Below are 22,111 nucleotides of genomic sequence, written 5' to 3'. Positions count from 1 at the left end.
GGAGAGAGGGGGCTACAGTACAGGAGAGAGAGGGCTACAGTACAGGAGAGAGGGGGCTACAGTACAGGAGAGAGAGGGTTACAGTACAGGAGAGAGAGGGCTACAGTACAGGAGAGAGAGGGCTACAGTACAGGAGAGAGAGGGCTACAGTACAGGAGAGAGAGGGCTACAGTACAGGAGAGAGGGGCTACAGTACAGGAGAGAGAGGGCTACAGTACAGGAGAGAGGGGGCTACAGTACAGGAGAGAGAGGGTTACAGTACAGGAGAGAGAGGGTTACAGTACAGGAGAGAGAGGGTTACATTTTACATTTACATTTGAGTCATTTAGCAGACGCTCTTACCCAGAGCGACTTACAATAGTGAATGCATTCATTTCATTTCAGGCATTTTTTGGGGGGACTGGCCCCCGTGGGAATCGAACCCACAACCCTGGCGTTGCACACACCATGCTGGCGTTGCAAACACCATGCTCTACCAACTGAGCCACAGGGAAGGAGAGAGAGGGTTACAGTACAGGAGAGAGAGCTACAGTACAGGAGAGAGAGCTACAGTACAGGAGAAAGAGGGTTACAGTACAGGAGAGAGAGGGTTACAGTACAGTAGAGAGGGCTACAGTACAGGAGAGAGGGTTACAGTACAGGAGAGAGGGTTACAGTACAGGAGAGAGGGTTACAGTACAGGAGAGAGAGGGTTACAGTACAGGAGAGAAAGGGTTACAGTACAGGAGAGAGAGGGCTACAGTACAGGAGAGAAAGGGTTACAGTACAGGAGAGAGAGGGCTACAGTACAGGAGAGAGAGGGTTACAGTACAGGAGAGAGAGGGCTACAGTACAGGAGAGAGAGGGCTACAGTACAGGAGAGAGAGGGTTACAGTACAGGAGAGAGAGGGCTACAGTACAGGAGAGAGGGGCTACAGTACAGGAGAGAGAGGGCTAGAGTACAGGAGAGAGAGGGCTACAGTACAGGAGAGAGAGGGCTACAGTACAGGAGAGAGAGGGCTACAGTACAGGAGAGAGAGGGTTACAGTACAGGAGAGAGAGGGTTACAGTACAGGAGAGAGAGGGCTACAGTACAGGAGAGAGAGGGTTACAGTACAGGAGAGAGAGGGCTACAGTACAGGAGAGAGAGGGTTACAGTACAGGAGAGAGAGGGCTACAGTACAGGAGAGAGAGCTACAGTACAGGAGAGAGGGGCTACAGTACAGGAGAGAGAGGGTTACAGTACAGGAGAGAGGGGGCTACAGTACAGGAGAGAGAGCTACAGTACAGGAGAGAGAGGGTTACATTTTACATTTACATTTGAGTCATTTAGCAGACGCTCTTACCCAGAGCGACTTACAATAGTGAAGCATTCATTTCATTTCAGGCATTTTTGGGGGACTGGCCCCCGTGGGAATCGAACCCACAACCCTGGCGTTGCACACACCATGCTGGCGTTGCAAACACCATGCTCTACCAACTGAGCCACAGGGAAGGAGAGAGAGGGTTACAGTACAGGAGAGAGAGCTACAGTACAGGAGAGAGAGCTACAGTACAGGAGAAAGAGGGTTACAGTACAGGAGAGAGAGGGTTACAGTACAGTAGAGAGGGCTACAGTACAGGAGAGAGAGGGTTACAGTACAGGAGAGAGGGTTACAGTACAGGAGAGAGGGTTACAGTACAGGAGAGAGAGGGTTACAGTACAGGAGAGAAAGGGTTACAGTACAGGAGAGAGAGGGCTACAGTACAGGAGAGAGAGGGCTACAGTACAGGAGAGAGGGTTACAGTACAGGAGAGAGAGGGCTACAGTACAGGAGAGAGAGGGTTACAGTACAGGAGAGAGAGGGTTACAGTACAGGGAGAGAGAGGGCTACAGTACAGGAGAAAGAGGGTTACAGTACAGGAGAGAGAGAGCTACAGTACAGGAGAGAGGGGGCTACAGTACAGGAGAGAGAGGGTTACAGTACAGGAGAGAGAGAGAGCTATAGTACAGGAGAGAGAGGGTTACAGTACAGGAGAGAGAGGGTTACAGTACAGGAGAGAGAGGGTTACAGTACAGGAGAGAGAGGGTTACAGTACAGGAGAGAGAGGGTTACAGTACAGGAGAGAGAGGGTTACAGTACAGGAGAGAGAGGGTTACAGTACAGGAGAGAGAGGGTTACAGTACAGGAGAGAGAGGGTTACAGTACAGGAGAGAGAGGGTTACAGTACAGGAGAGAGAGGGTTACAGTACAGGAGAGAGAGGGTTACAGTACAGGAGAGAGAGCTACAGTACAGGAGAGAGAGGGCTACAGTACAGGAGAGAGAGGGTTACAGTACAGGAGAGAGGGGGCTACAGTACAGGAGAGAGAGCTACAGTACAGGAGAGAGGGGGCTACAGTACAGGAGAGAGGGGGCTACAGTACAGGAGAGAGGGGGCTACAGTACAGGAGAGAGAGGGCTACAGTACAGGAGAGAGAGCTACAGTACAGGAGAGAGGGCTACAGTACAGGAGAGAGAGGGTTACAGTACAGGAGAGAGAGCTACAGTACAGGAGAGAGGGCTACAGTACAGGAGAGAGAGGGTTACAGTACAGGAGAGAGAGGGCTACAGTACAGGAGAGAGAGGGCTACAGTGCAGGAGAAAGAGGGTTAGAGTACAGGAGAGAGAGGGCTACAGTACAGGAGAGAGAGGGTTACAGTACAGGAGAGAGAGGGCTACAGTACAGGAGAGAGAGGGTTACAGTACAGGAGAGAGAGGGTTACTGTACAGGAGAGAGAGCTACAGTACAGGAGAGAGAGCTACAGTACAGGAGAGAGGGCTACAGTACAGGAGAGAGAGGGTTACAGTACAGGAGAGAGAGGGTTACAGTACAGGAGAGAGAGGGTTACAGTACAGGAGAGAGGGCTACAGTACAGGAGAGAGAGGGTTACAGTACAGGAGAGAGAGGGCTACAGTACAGGAGAGAGGGTTACAGTACAGGAGAGAGAGGGTTACAGTACAGGAGAGAGGGTTACAGTACAGGAGAGAGAGGGCTACAGTACAGGAGAGAGAGGGTTACAGTACAGGAGAGAGAGGGCTACAGTACAGGAGAGAGAGGGCTACAGTGCAGGAGAAAGAGGGTTAGAGTACAGGAGAGAGAGGGCTACAGTACAGTAGAGAGAGGGTTACAGTACAGGAGAAAGAGGGTTACAGTACAGGAGAGAGAGGGCTACAGTACAGGAGAGAGAGGGCTACAGTACAGGAGAGAGAGGGTTACAGTACAGGAGAAAGAGGGCTACAGTACAGGAGAGAGGGGGCTACAGTACAGGAGAGAGAGGGTTACAGTACAGGAGAAAGAGGGTTACAGTACAGGAGAGAGAGGGCTACAGTACAGTACAGAGAGGGCTACAGTACAGGAGAGAGAGCTACAGTACAGGAGAGAGAGGGTTACAGTACAGGAGAGAGAGGGCTACAGTACAGGAGAGAGAGGGTTACAGTACAGGAGAGAGAGGGTTACAGTACAGGAGAGAGGGTTACAGTACAGGAGAGAGGGTTACAGTACAGGAGAGAGAGGGTTACAGTACAGGAGAGAGAGAGGGTTACAGTACAGGAGAGAGAGAGGGTTACAGTACAGGAGAGAGGGCTACAGTACAGGAGAGAGGGGGCTACAGTACAGGAGAGAGAGAGCTACAGTGCAGGAGAGAGGGCTACAGTACAGGAGAGAGAGGGTTACAGTACAGGAGAGAGGGTTACAGTACAGGAGAGAGAGCTACAGTACAGGAGAGAGGGTTACAGTACAGGAGAGAGAGGGTTACAGTACAGGAGAGAGGGCTACAGTACAGGAGAGAGAGGGTTACAGTACAGGAGAGAGAGGGCTACAGTACAGGAGAGAGAGGGTTACAGTACAGGAGAGAGGGTTACAGTACAGGAGAGAGAGGGTTACAGAACAGGAGAGAGAGGGTTACAGTACAGGAGAGAGAGCTACAGTACAGGAGAGAGGGGGCTACAGTACAAGAGAGAGAGCTACAGTACAGGAGAGAGGGCTACAGTACAGGAGAGAGAGGGTTACAGTACAGGAGAGAGAGGGCTACAGTACAGGAGAGAGGGGGCTACAGTACAAGAGAGAGAGCTACAGTACAGGAGAGAGGGCTACAGTACAGGAGAGAGAGGGTTACAGTACAGGAGAGAGAGGGTTACAGTACAGGAGAGAGAGGGTTACAGTACAGGAGAGAGAGGGTTACAGTACAGGAGAGAGGGCTACAGTACAGGAGAGAGAGGGCTACAGTACAGGAGAGAGGGTTACAGTACAGGAGAGAGAGGGCTACAGTACAGGAGAGAGAGGGCTACAGTACAGGAGAGAGAGGGCTACAGTACAGGAGAGAGAGGGCTACAGTACAGGAGAGAGGGGGCTACAGTACAGGAGAGAGAGGGCTACAGTACAGGAGAGAGGGGGCTACAGTACAGGAGAGAGAGGGTTACAGTACAGGAGAGAGGGGGCTACAGTACAGGAGAGAGAGGGCTACAGTACAGGAGAGAGGGGGCTACAGTACAGGAGAGAGAGGGCTACAGTACAGGAGAGAGGGGGCTACAGTACAGGAGAGAGAGGGCTACAGTACAGGAGAGAGGGGGCTACAGTACAGGAGAGAGAGGGTTACAGTACAGGAGAGAGAGGGTTACAGTACAGGAGAGAGAGGGTTACATTTTACATTTACATTTGAGTCATTTAGCAGACGCTCTTACCCAGAGCGACTTACAATAGTGAATGCATTCATTTCATTTCAGGCATTTTTTTGGGGGGACTGGCCCCCCGTGGGAATCGAACCCACAACCCTGGCGTTGCACACACCATGCTGGCGTTGCAAACACCATGCTCTACCAACTGAGCCACAGGGAAGGAGAGAGAGGGTTACAGTACAGGAGAGAGAGCTACAGTACAGGAGAGAGAGCTACAGTACAGGAGAAAGAGGGTTACAGTACAGGAGAGAGAGGGTTACAGTACAGTAGAGAGGGCTACAGTACAGGAGAGAGGGTTACAGTACAGGAGAGAGGGTTACAGTACAGGAGAGAGGGTTACAGTACAGGAGAGAGAGGGTTACAGTACAGGAGAGAAAGGGTTACAGTACAGGAGAGAGAGGGTTACAGTACAGGAGAGAAAGGGTTACAGTACAGGAGAGAGAGGGCTACAGTACAGGAGAGAGAGGGTTACAGTACAGGAGAGAGAGGGTTACAGTACAGGAGAGAGAGGGCTACAGTACAGGAGAAAGAGGGTTACAGTACAGGAGAGAGAGAGCTACAGTACAGGAGAGAGGGGGCTACAGTACAGGAGAGAGAGAGAGCTATAGTACAGGAGAGAGAGGGTTACAGTACAGGAGAGAGGGCTAAAGTACAGGAGAGAGAGGGTTACAGTACAGGAGAGAGAGGGTTACAGTACAGGAGAGAGAGGGTTACAGTACAGGAGAGAGAGGGTTACAGTACAGGAGAGAGAGGGTTACAGTACAGGAGAGAGAGGGTTACAGTACAGGAGAGAGAGCTACAGTACAGGAGAGAGAGGGCTACAGTACAGGAGAGAGAGGGTTACAGTACAGGAGAGAGGGGGCTACAGTACAGGAGAGAGAGCTACAGTACAGGAGAGAGGGGGCTACAGTACAGGAGAGAGGGGGCTACAGTACAGGAGAGAGGGGGCTACAGTACAGGAGAGAGAGCGCTACAGTACAGGAGAGAGAGGGCTACAGTACAGGAGAGAGAGCTACAGTACAGGAGAGAGAGGGTTACAGTACAGGAGAGAGAGCTACAGTACAGGAGAGAGGGCTACAGTACAGGAGAGAGAGGGTTACAGTACAGGAGAGAGAGCTACAGTACAGGAGAGAGGGCTACAGTACAGGAGAGAGAGGGTTACAGTACAGGAGAGAGAGGGCTACAGTACAGGAGAGAGAGGGCTACAGTGCAGGAGAAAGAGGGTTAGAGTACAGGAGAGAGAGGGCTACAGTACAGGAGAGAGAGGGTTACAGTACAGGAGAGAGAGGGCTACAGTACAGGAGAGAGAGGGTTACAGTACAGGAGAAAGGGTTACAGTACAGGAGAGAGGGTTACAGTACAGGAGAGAGAGGGCTACAGTACAGGAGAGAGAGGGTTACAGTACAGGAGAGAGAGGGCTACAGTACAGGAGAGAGAGGGTTACAGTACAGGAGAGAGAGGGTTACAGTACAGGAGAGAGAGCTACAGTACAGGAGAGAGGGCTACAGTACAGGAGAGAGAGGGTTACAGTACAGGAGAGAGGGGGCTACAGTACAGGAGAGAGAGCTACAGTACAGGAGAGAGAGGGTTACATTTTACATTTACATTTGAGTCATTTAGCAGACGCTCTTACCCAGAGCGACTTACAATAGTGAATGCATTCATTTCATTTCAGGCATTTTTTTGGGGGGACTGGCCCCCCGTGGGAATCGAACCCACAACCCTGGCGTTGCACACACCATGCTGGCGTTGCAAACACCATGCTCTACCAACTGAGCCACAGGGAAGGAGAGAGAGGGTTACAGTACAGGAGAGAGAGCTACAGTACAGGAGAGAGAGCTACAGTACAGGAGAAAGAGGGTTACAGTACAGGAGAGAGAGGGTTACAGTACAGTAGAGAGGGCTACAGTACAGGAGAGAGGGTTACAGTACAGGAGAGAGGGTTACAGTACAGGAGAGAGGGTTACAGTACAGGAGAGAGAGGGTTACAGTACAGGAGAGAAAGGGTTACAGTACAGGAGAGAGAGGGCTACAGTACAGGAGAGAGAGGGCTACAGTACAGGAGAGAGGGTTACAGTACAGGAGAGAGAGGGCTACAGTACAGGAGAGAGAGGGTTACAGTACAGGAGAGAGAGGGTTACAGTACAGGAGAGAGAGGGCTACAGTACAGGAGAAAGAGGGTTACAGTACAGGAGAGAGAGAGCTACAGTACAGGAGAGAGGGGGCTACAGTACAGGAGAGAGAGGGTTACAGTACAGGAGAGAGAGAGAGCTATAGTACAGGAGAGAGAGGGTTACAGTACAGGAGAGAGAGGGTTACAGTACAGGAGAGAGAGGGTTACAGTACAGGAGAGAGAGGGTTACAGTACAGGAGAGAGAGGGTTACAGTACAGGAGAGAGAGGGTTACAGTACAGGAGAGAGAGGGTTACAGTACAGGAGAGAGAGGGTTACAGTACAGGAGAGAGAGGGTTACAGTACAGGAGAGAGAGGGTTACAGTACAGGAGAGAGAGGGTTACAGTACAGGAGAGAGAGGGTTACAGTACAGGAGAGAGAGCTACAGTACAGGAGAGAGAGGGCTACAGTACAGGAGAGAGAGGGTTACAGTACAGGAGAGAGGGGGCTACAGTACAGGAGAGAGAGCTACAGTACAGGAGAGAGGGGGCTACAGTACAGGAGAGAGGGGCTACAGTACAGGAGAGAGGGGGCTACAGTACAGGAGAGAGAGGGCTACAGTACAGGAGAGAGAGCTACAGTACAGGAGAGAGGGCTACAGTACAGGAGAGAGAGGGTTACAGTACAGGAGAGAGAGCTACAGTACAGGAGAGAGGGCTACAGTACAGGAGAGAGAGGGTTACAGTACAGGAGAGAGAGGGCTACAGTACAGGAGAGAGAGGGCTACAGTGCAGGAGAAAGAGGGTTAGAGTACAGGAGAGAGAGGGCTACAGTACAGGAGAGAGAGGGTTACAGTACAGGAGAGAGAGGGCTACAGTACAGGAGAGAGAGGGTTACAGTACAGGAGAGAGAGGGTTACTGTACAGGAGAGAGAGCTACAGTACAGGAGAGAGAGCTACAGTACAGGAGAGAGGGCTACAGTACAGGAGAGAGAGGGTTACAGTACAGGAGAGAGAGGGTTACAGTACAGGAGAGAGAGGGTTACAGTACAGGAGAGAGAGGGCTACAGTACAGGAGAGAGAGGGTTACAGTACAGGAGAGAGAGGGCTACAGTACAGGAGAGAGAGGGTTACAGTACAGGAGAGAGAGGGTTACAGTACAGGAGAGAGAGGGCTACAGTACAGGAGAGAGAGGGTTACAGTACAGGAGAGAGGGCTACAGTACAGGAGAGAGAGGGCTACAGTACAGGAGAGAGAGGGCTACAGTACAGGAGAGAGAGGGTTACAGTACAGGAGAGAGAGGGCTGTGAATAGAGCATCACAAGTAAGGAGGGAAACCAGAGGTATAAAGGGTGGCAGGTAGCCTAGTGGTTAGAGCATTGCGCCCGTAACAGAACGTTTTCTGGTTGGAATACCCAAGCTCCTAATTGGCTCCAGGGGCGCCGTACTACTAAGGCTGACCCTGTAAAAGAAGACCTTTCACTGGACCTATCTGGTGTATGCCACAATAATACATCATTATCATTTCAGTATCATTACAGCCTCATTATCATTACAACGTCAGTATCATTGGAACATCATGATCATTAAAAAATCATTATCATTACAGCATCATTATCGTTGCTGCGTCATTATCGTCACAGAATCATTGTCATTACAACATCATTATCATCCCAACATCATTATCATCCCAGCATCATTATCGTTACAACGACATTATCATTACAGCATAATTATCGTTACAAAATCATTATCATTACAACATCATTATCGTTACAGCATCATTATCGTTACAAAATCATTATCATTACAACATCATTATCGTCCCAGCGTCATGATCATTACAGTATCATTATCGTTACAGCGCCATTATCATTACAAAATCATTATCAGTTAGCTATAGGAAATCAACTGAGCGATGGACAGAAGGAATATGTTGAGTGACATCTGTTGCTACTGTACTGGTGCTACTGTACTGTACTGGTGCTACTGTACTGGTGCTACTGTACTGTACTGGTGCTACTGTACTGGTGCTACTGTACTGTACTGGTGCTACTGTAGTGGTGCTACTGTATTGTTGCTACTATAGCGGTGCTACTGTACTGGTGCTACTATAGTGGTGCTACTGTACTGGTGCTACTGTACTGTTCTGGTGCTACCGTAGTGGTGCTACTGTACTGTTGCTATTGTACTGTACTGTTGCTACTGTACTGTTGCTACTATAGTGGTGCTACTGTACTGGTGCTACTATAGTGGTGCTACTGTACTGGTGCTACTGTACTGTTCTGGTGCTACCGTAGTGGTGCTACTGTGCTGTTGCTATTGTACTGTACTGTTGCTACTGTACTGTTGCTACTATAGTGGTGCTACTGTACTGTTGCTACTGTACTGTACTGTAGCTACTGTACTGGTGCTACTGTACTGTAGTGGAGCTACTTTATTGGTGCTACTGTACTGGTGCTAGTGTACTGTACTGGTGCTACTGTACTGGTTCTACTATACTAGTGCTGCTGTACTGTACTGGTTCTATGGTACTGGTGCTACTGTACTGTACTGGTGCTACTGTACTGTACTGGTTCTACTGTACTGGTGTGTTTCTTTATAGTGTATGAAGATGTGGGTGATAAACTGGAGATGTGGGTGATAAACTGGAGATGTGGGTGATAAACTGGAGGTGTGGGTGATAAACTGGAGGTGTGGGTGATATACTGGAGGTGTGGGTGATAAACTAGAGGTGTGGGTGATATACTGGAGGTGTGGGTTATAAACTGGAGGTGTGGGTGATAAACTGGAGATGTGGGTGATATACTGGAGGTGTGGGTGATTAACTGGAGGTGTGGGTGATAAACTTGAGATGTGGGTGATAAACTGGAGGTGTGGGTGATAAACTTGAGATGTGGGTGATATACTGGAGGTGTGGGTGATAAACTAGAGGTGTGGGTGATATACTGGAGGTGTGGGTGAGAAACTAGAGGTGTGGGTGATAAACTAGAGGTGTGGGTGATATACTGGAGGTGTGGGTGATAAACAAGAGGTGTGGGTGATATACTGGAGGTGTGGGTGATAAACTAGAGGTGTGGGTGATATACTGGAGGTGTGGGTGATAAACTAGAGGTGTGGGTGATATACTGGAGGTGTGGGTGATAAACTAGAGGTGTGGGCGATTAACTGGAGGTGTGGGTGATAAACTAGAGGTATGGGTGATATACTGGAGGTGTGGGTGATATACTGGAGGTGTGGGTGATAAACTAGAGGTGTGGGTGATATACTGGAGGTGTGAGTGATAAACTAGAGGTGTGGGTGATATACTGGAGGTGTGGGTGATTAACTGGAGGTGTGGGTAATAAACTAGAGGTATGGGTGATATACTGGAGGTGTGGGTGATATACTGGAGGTGTGGGTGATAAACTAGAGGTGTGGGTGATATACTGGAGGTGTGGGTGATAAACTGAGGTGTGGGTGATATACTGGAGGTGTGGGTGATATACTGGTGGTGTGGGTGATATACTGGAGGTGTGGGTGATAAACTAGAGGTGTGGGTGATAAACTAGAGGTGTGGGTGATATACTGGAGGTGTGGGTGATATACTGGAGGTGTGGGTGATATACTGGAGGTGTGGGTGATAAACTAGAGGTGTGGGTGATTAACTGGAGGTGTGGGTGATAAACTAGAGGAGTGGGTGATTAACTGGAGGTGTGGGTGATAAACTAGAGGTGTGGGTGATTAACTGGAGGTGTGGGTGATAAACTAGAGGTGTGGGTGATATACTGGAGGTGTGGGTGATAAACTAGAGGTGTGGGTGATTAACTGGAGGTGTGGGTGATAAACTAGAGGAGTGGGTGATTAACTGGAGGTGTGGGTGATAAACTAGAGGTATGGGTGATATACTGGAGGTGTGGGTGATATACTGGAGGTGTGGGTGATAAACTAGAGGTGTGGGTGATATACTGGAGGTGTGGGTGATAAACTGAGGTGTGGGTGATATACTGGAGGTGTGGGTGATATACTGGAGGTGTGGGTGATAAACTTGAGGTGTGGGTGATAAACTGGAGGTGTGGGTGATAAACTTGAGATGTGGGTGATATACTGGAGGTGTGGGTGATATACTGGAGGTGTGGGTGATAAACTGGAGGTGTGGGTGATAAACTAGAGGTGTGGGTGATTAACTGGAGGTGTGGGTGATAAACTAGAGGAGTGGGTGATTAACTGGAGGTGTGGGTGATAAACTAGAGGTGTGGGTGATAAACTAGAGGTGTGGGTGATAAACTAGAGGTGTGGGTGATAAACTAGAGGAGTGGGTGATTAACTGGAGGTGTGGGTGATAAACTAGAGGAGTGGGTGATTAACTGGAGGTGTGGGTGATAAACTAGAGGAGTGGGTGATTAACTGGAGGTGTGGGTGATAAACTAGAGGTGTGGGTGATAAACTAGAGGAGTGGGTGATTAACTGGAGGTGTGGGTGATTAACTGGAGGTGTGGGTGATAAACTAGAGGTGTGGGTGATAAACTAGAGGTGTGGGTGATAAACTAGAGGAGTGGGTGATTAACTGGAGGTGTGGGTGATAAACTAGAGGAGTGGGTGATTAACTGGAGGTGTGGGTGATTAACTGGAGGTGTGGGTGATAAACTAGAGGTGTGGGTGATAAACTAGAGGTGTGGGTTATAAACTAGAGAGTGGGTGATAAACTAGAGGTGTGGGTGATTAACTGGAGGTGTGGGTGATTAACTGGAGGTGTGGGTGATAAACTAGAGGTGTGGACCATTTAACAAGATGTGCTTTAAGGAAAATGACATTCAGATTTGACACCGTAGCCAATTAGCAAACCCCACTGGGCACAGACGTCTATTCCACGTTGGTTCATTTCATTGAAATGACGTGGAAACAACGTTGATTCGACCAATGTGTACCCAGTGGGAAAGCTCTGAAGATGAACGTGTTATGTTTCTATTGAGAGGTCAGAGTAGGGGGTCTGTTGTATCACGCTATAACTGCATACCAAATGGCACCCTATTCCTTTTATAGTGCACTACTTTTGACCAGGGCCCATAGGGCTATACAGGGAATAGGGTTCCATTTGGGATGCATCCAAGCACCACACCCACTCTGCCTCACTTAAAAGGCATTCACTTTGCCTCAGAGGAGTAAAGATGAGTGAAGGACAATCCCTGACATCTGTTTCTATAACAGAGGGAATAGCTAATGTAAGCCCCCCCCCACCATCAAAAAGGCTTACAAAAGTCCCTGTAGCTACTTGGGCGCTAACTTTCATTTCAATATCATTAATTCATCCCAGCTAGCCACCCCCCTGTGGGAGCGATTCTACAGAGCTAAATTGATTCGGGGCTCCTCTTCATCACAAATTGAACAAGACAGTTGAAATGCAATGTCTGGTAATGTAGGTGGAACACTGCTGTACTCTTGGATATTACAAAAGACCCCACCCCCCCACCCCCAGCCTTTTAAAGTGCTGTGATTTAGATGTCGGCGCTGTTGCCTGCCTGAAGGCTGTCTGAGGGTCATTACAGTGTCTTGGAAGGGACAGAAAGCTAGCAGCACATTACGAGAGAGAAGCTACCATTTTCCACCTTGGAACGCTACACTGTAGCTTTGAACAAATGTTGAACGTATTGGCTCCTTGATCTGCCTTGAGAAAAAGACTGGTTTAACCTGTCATTTACTCTACTGACTAACTACACCGAACAAAAATATAAACGCAGCATGTTAAGTGTTGATACTATGTTCCACGAGCTGAAATAAAAAGCTCATTTCTCTCAAATGTTTACATCCCTGTTAGTGAGCATTTCTCCTTTGCCAAGATAATCCATCCACCTGACAGGTGTGGCATATCAAGAAGCAAATTAAACAGCTTGATCATTACACAGGTGCACCTTGTGCTGGGGACAATAAAAGGCCACTCTAAAATGTGCAGTTTTGTCACACAATATACAAGGTGCAATAATTTAATGTTAATTTCTCTACCATAAGCCGCCTCCAACGTCGTTTTAGAGAATTTGGCAGTACGTCCAACCGGCCTCACAACCACAGACCATGTGTAACCACAGCCCAGGACCTCCACATCCGGCTTCTTCACCTGCGGGAACATCTGAGACCAGCCACCCGGGCAGCTGATGAAACTGAGGAGCATTTCTGTCTGTGATAAAGCCCTTTTTGTGGGGCAAAAACTCATTCTGATTGGGTGGGCCTATGCCCTCCCAGGCCCACCCATAGCTGCGCCCCTGCCTGGTCATGTGAAATCCATAGACTGGGGCCTAATGAATTCATTTAAATTGACTGATTTCCTTATATGAACCATAACTCAAGTAAAATCGTTGAAATTGTTGCATGTTGCATTATATTTGTGTTTAATATAGATAGCCCCTTCATGTTGCACAGATAGCATTAACAACTGTTGTGTAGAGGTTGATTTGGTGTGCATTCCAAATGACGCCCTGTTCACTACGTAGCGCACTACTTTAGACCAGAACCCTATGGGGCCCGGTCAACAGTTGTGCACTATATAGAAGATAGGTGTCACGTTCTGACAAGTAAAGGGGTCATTTGTTATTGTAGTTTGGTCAGGACGTGGCAGGGGGGTATTTGTTTTATGTGGTTCGGGGTGTGTGTTTATGTAGAGGGGTATTTGGTTAGAGTATTCCGGGGTTTTTGGGTTATGTTCTATGTGTCGTATTCTAGGTTCTATCTATGTTGTGTATTTCTTTGTGTTGGCCTGGTATGGCTCTCAATCAGGAACAGCTGTACATCGTTGTTGCTGATTGAGAGTCATACTTATGTAGCCTGTTTTCACCTGTCCCTTTGTGGGAAGTTGTATTCGTGCACTGCTATGTTTAGCCTGCAGAACTCTTAGCTGTCGTTCATTTTTTTTGTTTTGTTGTTTTTTGTGTAGTGTTCGTAATAAAATAAATATGAGCATTCATGTAACCGCTGCATTTTGGTCCACTTCCTACGACGGCCGTTACAATAGGGTTCATTTGGGATGCTTAAACATTCTAAAAGGTGCTTCCTGATTTAACATGGGGCCTCCAATTATGTTTTAACAATATGAAATAACCCTCTAATTTGACAGTAATTGTAGCCCCAGTTGAAAGTAACTCACTTAAATTATGAGTTCTCTTGTCTGAGGCTTTTAGGAAGAGTAAGAACGTAATCCGAAAATAATTTAGCTGCCTTTATTCTGCAGTAATTTCCCTCTAGACCAATTATAGATCATTAACAGGCTGTTTCTTGTCCAATACGCAGTAGCCTAGCTGAAGCACGCCAACTGATGAGCATTACATCATCACCACGTCAACTGATGAGCATTACATCATCACCACGTCAACTGATGTGCATTACATCATCACCACGTCAACTGATGTGCATTACATCATCACCACGCCAACTGATGAGCATTACATCATCACCACGTCAACTGATGTGCATTACATCATCACCACGTCAACTGATGAGCATTACATCATCACCACGTCAACTGATGTGCATTACATCATCACCACGTCAACTGATGAGCATTACATCATCACCACGCCAACTGATGAGCATTACATCATCACCACGTCAACTGATGAGCATTACATCATCACCACGTCAACTGATGTGCATTACATCATCACCAAGTCAACTGATGAGCATTACATCATCACCACGTCAACTGATGTGCATTACATCATCACCACGTCAACTGATGAGCATTACATCATCACCACGTCAACTGATGAGCATTACATCATCACCACGTCAACTGATGAGCATTACATCATCACCACGTCAACTGATGAGCATTACATCATCACCACGTCAACTGATGTGCATTACATCATCACCACGTCAACTGATGAGCATTACATCATCACCACGTCAACTGATGTGCATTACATCATCACCACTTCAACTGATGTGCATTACATCATCACCACGTCAACTGATGTGCATTACATCATCACCACGTCAACTGATGAGCATTACATCATCACCACGTCAACTGATGTGCATTACATCATCACCACGTCAACTGATGAGCATTACATCATCACCACGTCAACTGATGTGCATTACATCATCACCAAGTCAACTGATGAGCATTACATCATCACCACGTCAACTGATGTGCATTACATCATCACCAAGTCAACTGATGTGCATTACATCATCACCACGTCAACTGATGTGCATTACATCATCACCACGTCAACTGATGAGCATTACATCATCACCACGTCAACTGATGTGCATTACATCATCACCACGTCAACTGATGTGCATTACATCATCACCACGTCAACTGATGTGCATTACATCATCACCACGTCAACTGATGTGCATTACATCATCACCACGGAAAATAAATGTGAAAGAAAACAAAATGGTTGATGGTAAAGCCAGCTTGTCATGGGGCCTAATTCTGTCAGATTCTGGGGGTTCATTCTCAGTACAGAATGTTTTAGTCATGATGTAAATATCCCTGAAGCAGAGAACATCCCTACAAAGCAGCAGTGTTGTTGCTGTTTACAACATCTTTTCATTTGAGTCAGTGTAATGAATAAGCTCTGAGGAGATTCTGTGTGTCTCCTAAATGGCAACCTATTCTATATAGACTGCACTACTATGGCACCCTATTCCCTATATAGTGTACTACTATGGCACCCTATTCCCTATATAGTGCAATACTTGTAATAAATAGGGAATAGGATGCCATTTGAGACACAGACCAAGTCTACGGGACGTAAACAGTGTGCTGGGAGAGATGGCAGGGTACAGCCGCAGCAGCTCTTAATACAGGTTAAAGCTGTCCTGTTTGGATTTCATTTGATTTCTTCTCTGAGCTGGATTTGGAAGTATTATAAACACAGAGGACTAATTTCAGGGTTTTAAGCTGCCGCCCGGCGCTCAGCGATCTCTCTGTCTCTCCTTCTGCGCTCTCTCTCTCCTTCTGCTCTCTCTTATCTCCTTCTGCGCTCTCTCTCTCCTTCTGCTCTCTCTTATCTCCTTCTGCTCTCTCTCTCTCCTTCTGCTCTCTCTTATCTCCTTCTGCTCTCTCTCTCTCCTTCTGCTCTCTCTTCTCTCCTTCTGCTCTCTCTTATCTCCTTCTGCTCTCTCTTATCTCCTTCTGCTCTCTCTTATCTCCTTCTGCTCTCTCTTCTCTCCTTCTGCTCTCTCTTCTCTCCTTCTGCTCTCTCTTCTCTCCTTCTGCTCTCTCTCTCTCCTTCTGCTCTCTCTTCTCTCCTTCTGCTCTCTCTTAACTCCTGCTCTCTCTCTCTCCTTCTGCTCTCTCTCTCCTTCTGCTCTCTCTCTCTCCTTCTGCTCTCTCTTATCTCCTGCTCTCTCTATGTCTCTCTGTCTCTCAGTCTGTCTCTCAGTCTGTCTCTCAGTCTGTCTCTCAGTCTGTCTCTCAGTCTGTCTCTCAGTCTGTCTCTCAGTCTGTCTCTCTCTCTTTCTAAAGCCTGCTTGGGAGGAGAGGGGGGGATGGGTTCTGGAAGAGAGGCGTCTCATAAATACAGGAGAGAGCGTGAGCGAGCTGCAAATCAGCGTCAGAAACGAGTCCCTCTACGTATCAACGCGCTGAGTTTCTATGGAAACATAAAGCGGATTAGATGAGCTTTAAGGCGCTGGAACCTGCGAGGAGAAAGGACATTTCTAAACCTGTGTTCTGTCTGTCATTCAATAAGAAAATACAGCGACAGCGATAATGATAATAACCATTAAGAGAAAGCTAGGCTATAATGTCCTTGCATCGATCACAGTCAGTAAGGAATTGGAATGAGATGGTCCACACAGCTAGGGGACAGTATGGACCTCGCCATTCTGTGCTGTTGTCTGTTTCAATATAGCCAGGGTAGATCGCTACAGTACAGTTTGACTTACCCTGCTCTTCCTCCTCACCTTACAGCTCAGGAAGCTCTTTTCAAAGGACAAGCTTTTTTTTAGAAATACAAGTGTACATGCTTATTTTCTTTCTGTTCATTGTTCATTTCCTATATCTAATAGGGAAATCTATACAATAATATCTATAGCTTTCTGTTCATTGTTAACTTCCTATATCTAATAAGGTTTTTGAACTGTTTCTTATTGGAACAGTCTAGGTAGTCCTTATACAATAATAGCTATAGCTTTCTGTTCATTGTTCATTTCCTATAGCTAATAGGGATATCTATACAATAATAGCTATAGCTTTCTGTTCATTGTTCATTTCCTATAGCTAATAGGGATATCTATACAATAATAGCTATAGCTTTCTGTTCATTTCCTATAGCTAATAGGGATATCTATACAATAATATCTATAGCTTTCTGTTCATTGTTCATTTCCTATAGCTAATAGGGATATCTATACAATAATAGCTATAGCTTTCTGTTCATTGTTCATTTCCTATAGCTAATAGGGATATCTATACAATAATAGCTATAGCTTTCTGTTCATTGTTCATTTCCTATAGCTAATAGGGAAATCTATACAATAATAGCTATAGCTTTCTGTTCATTGTTCATTTCCTATAGCTAATAGGGATATCTATACAATAATATAAGCTTTCGATTTTACTATAGCTAATAGGGAAATCTATACAATAATAGCTATAGCTTTCTGTTCATTGTTCATTTCCTATAGCTAATAGGGATATCTATACAATAATATCTATAGCTTTCTGTTCATTGTTCATTTCCTATAGCTAATAGGGATATCTATACAATAATATCTATAGCTTTCTGTTCATTGTTCATTTCCTATAGCTAATAGGGATATCTATACAATAATATCTATAGCTTTCTGTTCATTGTTAATTTCCTATAGCTAATAGGGATATCTATACAATAATAGCTATAGCTTTCTGTTCATTGCACAGTTGATGTCCTGTATTGAAGTGATTGGTGTTTGTCACAGCCAGCAGCAGCAGAGCAGCAGAACCCAGGGTGTTCAGTAGGGGTAGTCCTGTGGGAATTCACTGAGCTGAGCCTCAGCTGAAGCAAAAACAATTATCCAACCGGCTCTCCATCCTCTCCATGCTAAGAAGAGCCAGTCCCTCATGTATCATCAACATTCTGCATCCCAAATGCAAACCTATTGCCTATGTAGTGGGAGCCAAGTGGGAGCCTATTCCCTATGTAGTGCACTACTTTTGACCAGGGCCCATAGGGGTCCCCAACTACAGTACATTTAGCCACGGGACAATTTCGTCTTGAGTGGATGGTCAGAGGGCCGGAACATAATTATAAATCATTTGCACACGGCACATTGACCGCAAGTAGCACAAACAGATATAGCATTTGACAAAAACAGAATCATTTCAAACCTTGATTACATTGGTATATGTCTCTCTATTTACGCATAGGAATACTTGGGAACAGATTTCCTAAATTAAAATCACTTGGAGCTGTATTCTGAGTGTTTTTACAGTTTTTTATGTCCAACAATGAAAATCCAACAACAACAACCAAAACCAGATTTTATAAAAAGTTTTTTTTCTCATTAAACTTGAGGGTAGGAAGAGGTACAAATGATATAACCTGTGTACTGCCAGTTGGGGAACCCTGATATAGAGAAGAGGATACCATTTGGGACGGACCCTCAGTCTCCACGTCTCCTCCCAGAATCCCAGCAACGTTCCATCAGATCAGGGCCATGTTCATTAGGGCACAGCGTAGCAAAATGTTTTTGAACTGTTTCTTGTTGGAACAGTCTAGGTAGTCCCTCCCTTGTTTTATTTCTTCCGTATGTTGCTTAACAAAATGGTGACTCCATGGCTCTTTTTCACACACTCAATCCAGGAACCCATTTTTACATCATCTGTAGTGTACATTACTTTTCATTTAAAAAAGTGTTTTGATAACATGAAGACAAAGGAAATTATGTCATAATAATGTCTAACTTACTTTCATCAGAGCCTGGGGTTTTCTCCACAGTCCTGATGTAATCATCCTAGAGAGACATGAGAATCAGAGTAGTGTCACTGCAGAGGTCCAGAGTGTAGTGTAAAGAACAACAACATATCCAAGAACAAAACAGAAGATCACAGACATCTCACTCTCTGTAAGTGGTGATTTTAGCTTCCCTGTCACACAGGGAATATACACTCTCAGAATGAGAGTGTGTACCAAATGGCACCCTATTCTTCATTATCGTTCACTACTTCCCTTTATAATGCGATATAATAGTAGTGCACTATGTTGGGAATAGGATGCCATTTGGGAAACACAGAAACTATCTTTTAGACTGGTCTCTGGGGGCGTTTGAGGGTTAGAATTATGATAAAAATACTACATCTCCCATAGTATACACTTCTACTGACCCGTGTGTGTGTGTGTGTGTGTGTGTGTGTGTGTGTGTGTGTGTGTGTGTGTGTGTGTGTGTGTGTGTGTGTGTGTGTGTGTGTGTGTGTGTGTGTGTTGATGAGGACCCACAGGAATATGTTTGTTACGACTGGGTTGGCCTTATCCTACACTGGGACCTCCCAACAGTATAACAGAGCTCTCAAGTCAAGCTGAACAACTTAAGCCAAAGGCGTTTCATATATTCAGAGGAAGTGTTGAGACAAGATCCATTAAAAGGATAAGTCTCAAAAGGAACCCTGTTCCCTTTATAGTGCACTACGTTTTCACCAGGGCCAGTTTATAAGGAACAGGGTGCCAATTAGGGCACATAGATAGATCTATATTTCTGGGCTGTTGAAGTGCTTAATGTCTGGTGTTATAATGCGGTTTGGCAGTTTAATGTCAGGTGTTATAATGCGGTTAGGCAGTTTAATGTCAGGTGTTATAATGCGGTTAGGCAGTTTAATGTCAGGTGTTATAATGCGGTTAGGCAGTTTAATGTCAGGTGTTATAATGCGGTTAGGCAGTTTAATGTCAGGTGTTATAATGCGGTTAGGCAGTTTAATGTCAGGTGTTATAATGCGGTTAGGCAGTTTAATGTCAGGTGTTATAATGCGGTTAGGCAGTTTAATGTCAGGTGTTATAATGCGGTTAGGCAGTTTAATGCCAGGTGTTATAATTTTTTTTAATTTATTTTATTTATTTCACCTTTATTTAACCAGGTAGGCAAGTTGAGAACAAGTTCTCATTTACAATGGCGACCTGGCCAAGATAAAGCAAAGCAGTTTGACACATACAACAACACAGAGTCACACATGGAGTAAAACAAACATACAGTCAATAATTCAGTAGAAAAATAAGTCTATATACAATGTGAGCAAATGAGGTGAGATAAGGGAGGTAAAGGCAAAAAAAGGCCATGGTGGCAAAGTAAATACAATATAGCAAGTAAAACACTAGAATGGTAGATTTGTAGTGGAAGAAAGTGCAAAGTAAAAATAATGGGGTGCAAAGGAGCAAAATAAACAAATAAATAAATAAATACAGTAGGGGAAGAGGTAGTTGTTTGGGCTAAATTATAGATGGGCTATGTACAGGTGCAGTGATCTGTGAGCTGCTCTGACAGCTGGTGCTTAAAGCTAGTGAGGGAGATAAGTGTTTCCAGTTTTAGAGATTTTTGTAGTTCGTTCCAGTCATTGGCAGTAATGCGGTTTGGCAGTTTAATGTCAGGTGTTATAATGCGGTTAGGCAGTTTAATGTCAGGTGTTATAACACGGTTTGGCAGTTTAATGTCAGGTGTTATAATGCGGTTAGGTAGTTTAAGGTCAGGTGTTATAATGCGGTTAGGCAGTTTAATGTCAGGTGTTATAATGCGGTTAGGCAGTTTAATGTCAGGTGTTATAATGCGGTTTGGCAGTTGAACTAAGACCATGAGACATAAGTGATATTCTTCATGAATCAATGGCTATATAGAAGTGGCTAGCTTGTTCCTACCAAGCAGACACATTGACTACTCTTGATTGAAAGGGGCAGGTAACATCTGCAGTCCAAAGAGAGAGAATTGGACAGATTCCCATTCCTTCTCCTCCGGTTTAAAGAGAAACATCAACATGAAAAGACCAAACAGTCAAACCAGATCTAGAAGGTGTTTACTAACCTCAACTTCCTGTAGCGATGAACGGTGATGTGGAGAGGAGAGAAAGAAAGAGAGAGAGAAAAGCAGAAGGTCATTGTTAGAGTAAAGAAAAGGACATTTCCATTGAGGTTTTCCCCATTCAGAGCTTGATCCAACAGCAGCAGCAGTTAAACTGTCAACTCCTAATACACACTGATAGAAACTATAGGCCTTAGTCTGCCTGCTTCTTATCCTGGGGGAATCTGCCTCATCTGCCTCGGATCATTCTCTCACTGTTTACCAGCAGCTGCCCAATCACCACCTAGCACGGATCATTCTCTCACTGTTTACCAGCAGCTGCCCAATCACCACCTAGCACGGATCATTCTCTCACTGTTTACCAGCAGCTGCCCAATCACCACCTAGCACGGATCATTCTCTCACTGTTTACCAGCAGCTGCCCAATCACCACCTAGCACGGATCATTCTCTCACTGTTTACCAGCAGCTGCCCAATCACCACCTAGCACGGATCATTCTCTCACTGTTTACCAGCAGCTGCCCAATCACCACCTAGCACGGATCATTCTCTCACTGTTTACCAGCAGCTTCCCAATCACCACCTAGCACGGATCATTCTCTCACTGTTTACCAGCAGCTTCCCAATCACCACCTAGCACGGATCATTCTCTCACTGTTTACCAGCAGCTTCCCAATCACCACCTAGCACGGATCATTCTCTCACTGTTTACCAGCAGCTGCCCAATCACCGCCTAGCACGGATCATTCTCTCACTGTTTACCAGCAGCTGCCCAATCACCGCCTAGCACGGATCATTCTCTCACTGTTTACCAGCAGCTGCCCAATCACCACCTAGCACGGATCATTCTCTCACTGTTTACCAGCAGCTGCCCAATCACCGCGTGGCACGGATCATTCTCTCACTGTTTACCAGCAGCTGCCCAACACTGTCTGTCCACCTGCCATGTCTACGGTCTGTCTGTCCACCTGCCATGTCTACAGTCTGTCTGTCCACCTGCCATGTCTACAGTCTGTCTGTCCACCTGCCATGTCTACAGTCTGTGAAGTAGTGCTATCAACGAAGACAAAGTCCTTGAAAACTAGAAAACTGTCTGGAATCATCAAAGTCAACGGATCGCACAGCACCAAAGCGGCCGACGAAGTGATTTGGATTTCCTTAACCGTTGAGTAGGAACAAAACACACTGAGAATGGACTGAGTTGGTGTCCCAAGCGGGCCGATACGGCCCTGATTAAAAGTATATGTATGCACTACACAGGGAATAGGGTAGAATTTGGGACACAGCCACACTGTGTCACACAGAAGCATAGAACTGATGGGATAAACAGTTAGTATTTAGTGTAAAATAC

General features: G+C 46.1%; 1 protein-coding gene across 2 annotated transcripts in view; it reads right to left on the bottom strand.

Moving 5' to 3' along the window:
• The window catches only part of LOC106594841 (testican-2), a 108,287-nt gene that overhangs the window by 53,471 nt on the left and 32,705 nt on the right, over positions 1–22,111 (bottom strand). For both annotated transcript variants that reach the window (XM_045687504.1, XM_045687501.1), the window contains exons 2-3: positions 20,764–20,772; positions 18,669–18,714 (exon numbers count right to left, since the gene is read on the bottom strand). In XM_045687504.1, the coding sequence (XP_045543460.1) occupies positions 18,669–18,714; positions 20,764–20,772 (55 nt within the window). The remainder of the gene's footprint in view (positions 1–18,668; positions 18,715–20,763; positions 20,773–22,111) is intronic.

Source organism: Salmo salar, chromosome ssa01 (genome assembly GCF_905237065.1).
Source record: "Salmo salar chromosome ssa01, Ssal_v3.1, whole genome shotgun sequence".
NCBI classification, from domain to species: Eukaryota; Metazoa; Chordata; class Actinopteri; order Salmoniformes; family Salmonidae; genus Salmo; species Salmo salar.
This window is presented reverse-complemented; position numbering and strand designations above follow the sequence as displayed.